General features: G+C 39.8%; 1 protein-coding gene across 1 annotated transcript; it reads left to right on the top strand.

The window, feature by feature from the left end:
* Positions 1-1,008: 1,008 nt before the first annotated feature.
* Positions 1,009-2,571, top strand: LOC148040439 (aspartyl protease AED1-like). The gene has a single exon (XM_087663979.1). It carries the CDS (start codon positions 1,009-1,011, stop codon positions 2,569-2,571), a length of 1,563 nt encoding a protein of 520 aa, XP_087520105.1.
* Positions 2,572-5,293: the final 2,722 nt, after the last annotated feature.

The following is a 5,293-nucleotide window of genomic DNA, read 5'->3' as shown; positions in this document are numbered from 1 at the left end:
ATATGTAAAATTTGAAATTTGTAACCAGTGCACCCTCATTCAATCGATACAACAATTGAACTTATAATATACCTTGAAACTATTGTCCATAATCTTGTAGGGCTAAAATGTGGCCTGAAATAGCCTCAGATGGCCAAACAAGTAGCAGGATAAACCTCCAAGGATAACATGCAAAATATACAGTGCTTTGCTTACACAACAAATCTCACAACAATCTGAGATTTTGGCTATGCCCTTCTTCCGATGCCCCCATAAGCACTGTCCAAGTGAAAGAGTAGAAAAATAGGAGAGCTTCTTACATGTTGCGTACTTGAATCCTTGCTTTTTGTTCTCTTCATTCTTTAAAACGAACCTCCCTCAATGCCACCACTCTAATATCGTATCACAAATCACGTGGCGGAGAGACTTACTTAAGTTGTTGTGCCAACTATACACTATACATAAAAGAGGAAGCTCATTCAAGAACACAAGAAGAGGGATGGAGACCAAAACGTTTCTTCTTAGCTTTTTTCTCTTCTCCCATATACAAGACAATGTATATAAAGTATAGATAAAATACAATATAAAAGAAAGTTGTGTACTAAGTCAAATAGTGTATAACTGACTATATTAATTGATTGGCACTTTAACTATGCCAGTTGTAGATAGGTGTAACAAACTAAATATAATAAGTAATAAATCAATGGCCATGTAAAAATCATAATAATCATCAACGTGCTAAATATAAATGTGTGAACCTATCTAATTAAGCAATCCATCATTAATATTCACAAAAATTGAGCTTACCATCTCAATATAAATCACTCTGTCAATGTTTACGAAAAGTGAAACATTCTCTCCTTTTAATGGTCAAAGCTTCACCGTCCAGGCTTGAGTCATCTCACGGTTTCTAGCAAACAAGAGTTTAAAGCTTTAAGTGAAAGGTTTAAAACCAAGAACCAAGGTCGGGGGACCCTAGTACTGCTGTATAAGAGTGACTTGTTTGTGAAGTTTTTCGTTTTGACGCTAATGGGGTCGCCCACAATGCATGTAGCCCGCCTTCAAACTGCGTTCCGGGTGCTTTTCCTTCTCTGGTACACTCAAGGAATCTCTGCGGTACAGTCGCGTTCGCGGCCCTCAACTTCCTACATTAGCAAGGATTGGTCTGGGGGCTACCATGGGCGGCACCAACACGATGTGGCGCGCAAGCGTCTGCAGGTGAAACTGGTCAACGAGCGGCCTATCGTGATGGGGCTGCGGCACAGGGACCATCCGGAGTCGCCGTTCCGGCCCAAGAACGCAACCCCTCAGGAGCTCTTCGAGGCAGCCATGAGGAGAGACGAGGTACGGATGGCGCACCGTCGACGCATGCAGGAGCAGATCAGGGGGAAGTCATCAAGCAAGCGGGACCCACTCGGAGACACACACATCCGGTTGCCGCATTGGGATGACGGAGCCGACAGCCTTATCTCGCCGGGAACCTTAACGTCAGATTTCTACCTCCAGCTTACGGTTGGCACGCCCTCCAGTCCGCCCCAACAGTTGCTCGTCGACACGAACTCTCACCTCACTTGGATCCAGTGCAGCCCATGCCCTTTGGCGATCTGCTTCAACGAGACAACCTCTCGCTGGGACCCTTCTACCTCTTCCAGCTACATGCCTGTCCTCTGTCACGATGACCTGTGCAAAGGCCGGCTCCCCGACACCATACCCTGCGTCCCCGCCAGTGGTTTGCCGCCCAGCGATTCCATGACAGATAAATTGCAGTGCGCCTACAGCCTTCAATACCCGGACTACCACAACCAGGGCCCAGGCGCCATTGTCGCAGGGGTCTACGCTACCGACACGTTTCTGCTGGATGGCGCTGAAAGAGCAATGGAGGACATCGTGTTCGGGTGCGCGCACAACGCAACCGGCTTCATCGAAGGGTCCGGCGTGCTAGGCTTAGGTCCTGGCAACTATACCCTCCACGGCCAGATCGGTAGACGCATCGTCAACATCTGCCTGCCCAGTGGATTTGCCCGGCCGCCGCAGCAAGGGTTCTTGCGGTTCGGAACGATGGCCCTACCGGGCCAGATGTTCTACACTGGGCTGAGCTACAAGCAGTCTGGAGGCTATTATGTGGACATGACCGGGATCAGCGTTAGCGGAAAGTTACTGAATTTCTCGACATCGGTTGATCTGCAGACGCCCGGAGTCTCCGTAGACATCGGTACGACGCTCACCCAGCTGCATCCCGACGTCTTCAAGGTTTTCGCGGCCGCCATGGACGACGCCACCAAGGGCTTCAAGCAAAGCGTGAGGCAGCGCCCCTTCTGCTACCAGTTCGATGACGGCATCCCCGACACCTTCCCTCAGGTGGCCTTCCATTTCCAGGGCGGCGGCATCTTGAACCTCACTTCCCGGCAAATCATCATTCCCGTACCAGTCGACCTCCAATTCGATTACTGTCTCGCTTTCGAAAACTCCACAGTCGGCTACACAATCATTGGCAACATCCAGCTGGCCGGCGTCCTTGTGGAGCTTGATCTCGCTACGCACATTGCCGGCTTTGCTTCCGTTGACTGCGTAATCACGGACCTTTCGTCCTAACACTTTGGACTACGTGATTCAGCTTAAGAGAAATGCTCTCTCTAAAACCAATTCACTAGAAGATAGTAGTAGGATTTAGAATATTGTTATGCCTTGTTGGACATGACGAATGGGCTTTTCTCTCTCCAATGAGGAATCAAATCAATAGGATATGGATTATTGGTGCTCTTCTTTAGAGGACGATGGTTTTCAATTGTATGCTCAAAGCTTATAAAGGAAAGTCAAAGAACGGTTTTGGAAAAAATTAAAGTTTTTAATTTCGAAATCTCTTGCATATATATATCTTCAAATTTTTTTGTTAATGTCTCAATTGTTGAAAAAACATGGTATGAGAGAGAGAAGCAAGAGAGTGTGTGTGTCTCGGTATGTGCATGCACTTATGGAGGCTAGAAGTCTTCATCCGCTTTTGTGTCTCTACTCATGCTAATCTCTCTACCTCTATTTTTTGTAGGGCCATGTTCTACTATTACAATGTTAAGTAGTGGCCATATATATATATATATATATGAATATTTTATATTGAGGAATTATAACATTTTATTAAATTTTAAGCTTGAAAATAGATTCTCTTAAAACTAATCATTTTATTTGTTTAGCTTAGAAAGATTATGTTAAATTGTTTTTGTTTTTCTTCTTTGATTTAAGTTTTATGTGATATGTTTTGTACATAAGAAATGTTAGTAGATTTTTTAGTATTGTTAACATTCATATTATGTTGTCGAAAAAATCTTTATTTTATGTATGTGTGTGTGTGTGTGTGTATACATACATACATGCATGCATGCATGTATGTACATATGCACACATATGTACATACACATATATAATGTTTGTACAAATGAATTGTATTATTAATATATTATTGTATATTATCTTTCCCTATGTGTTTTGAGAGAGAGAGAGAGAGAGAGAGAGAGAGAGAGAGAGAGAGATGATATTATTGAATAATTTTTTGGTAGTATAAATAATTACATCAATATTAATATAATGTTTAGATTAAACTTTTGAACATTTATAGGATAGTGATAATATATAATGTTATGAGTGTTTTAGATAAAGTGATTGAAAAAGTCTCATTTCTAGTATGGCCAATTTTCCTATGGTTCAGATATCCCTTATAAGAATACTCTAATAATGTGTCCATGTTTTAGCTTTTATAACCTGCTTTTTGTCACTTACTAATGTTTTTTGGTCACAGTGGAAATCTTTTTTGACATTTATCATTCTAAATACATGAGGAAGGCATGGCTATGTGGCTAAATAGATTGGATTAAGTTGAAGCCTTCAAGATTTTAGGATCATTCTTTTCTTTTAGTAAAACTTAGTTAAGATTGGTTTCACTGAAATTTAATAAAGGTATAAAGGGATTTAGAGTTTTAGGGTTAATAAGTACCATCACAAAAAAAATTGAGCTAGAAAGGACCCTTTAAGGATTTGGATTAACTTTCTAATCACATATTAACTAGATTCATATAGGAAAAGAAGGATATCTCATTTATTGTCTCATTTCTTCTAGTTTTAGAGTCGAATTTATATGAGGATGATAAGTCTCCTTTTTCTCTCTCTTTCCTTTACTTTCATATTTTACGAGCCAATTCCCAAAGATTTTTCTTAAGAATCCAAAAATAATATCTCATCTCTTAATAAGTTTAATTATGATCTCTAGATCTTGACTTAAATTCTAGACATGTCTTATTTTTCAACTTAACATTTTCAAATATTAAGAAAAAAATTATAAATTATTTTATTATCTTGTTTTCTTTTTTCTCTATTTCTTATCTTTCATTCTCAAAATTCATCTTTCTTTATGTTCCATTCATGCATGAGTATTGGAAGAAGCCTTCTTAACATTTCTTTTTCTTTGTATTATAACTATATCATTGATAGAAACTTGAGGTCTTGGGGGTCTATTAAAAAATATGTTGTGTATATCACATGAATTTTATATTATGGATTTTTCAAATGTTGTTTTGATATACATGTTTTTGGAGATAGAAGGGTATCATATAAAGGTGTTAGATATAGATTGAATAGAAAAGCGGCACATCTCATTTATGGAAAATTCATAGATAAGGGTATTTATTTGAATCTCCTAAGCTTGAGGTGTTATTTCTATCACAAGATACAAAACATATACTAATGTGTTAATTCAATACTAAAGCATATATTGACTTTGTATTTGCATTTGAAAGGGTTTAAGAAGTTTGTTGAACTAAATGTGCAACGATTGGGACATTCAATGGACTACTACTACTTCAAAAGATACAACTCACTTTGGTGATAACCTCTTACCTTGTCTCTCAACACTTCACTCTAACTAACCATGCATCCTTCTCTCTATTCCAAGAAAGCAAGAACATAAGACTAGCTTTGAGGTGTAGTGAACTCATCTATCTTGCCTTCCAACATTGTAGTCTGAAAGCTTGAAGGCTCAAAGAGATGGTTTCATGATCCAAACAATACAATCCAATGTCTTCGCTCCTTTGCATCCACGACGAAGTATACCAATGATAAGAGAAGAAGATAGAAAACAAGACAGAGAATGATGCTAGGAGGCATATTTCACGGTGGATTCCGTGAGGTTTTACGGTGGATTCTATAAACTTTGATGACCGGAGCTCATACACAAAGTGGATTCTTTGTGCAAGAAGTTGGTGGGGACGCCTGTCCTTTTCGGGCGTTTCATTAATTTAGTGTGTACATGGGTGATTCCATAGCGGGT

This window comes from Lygodium microphyllum, chromosome 2 (assembly GCF_053477565.2).
Source record: "Lygodium microphyllum isolate KBCC chromosome 2, Lygodium_microphyllum_v1.1.10, whole genome shotgun sequence".
Lineage (NCBI taxonomy): Eukaryota > Viridiplantae > Streptophyta > Polypodiopsida > Schizaeales > Lygodiaceae > Lygodium > Lygodium microphyllum.
Note: the sequence above shows the minus strand (reverse complement) of the source record. Positions and strands in the feature narration are given on the sequence as shown.

What these genes read in the sequence shown, in the direction of transcription:
- LOC148040439 (XM_087663979.1), top strand. Translation starts at nt 1,009, where the DNA reads ATGGGGTCGCCCACAATGCATGTAGCCCGCCTTCAAACTGCGTTCCGG.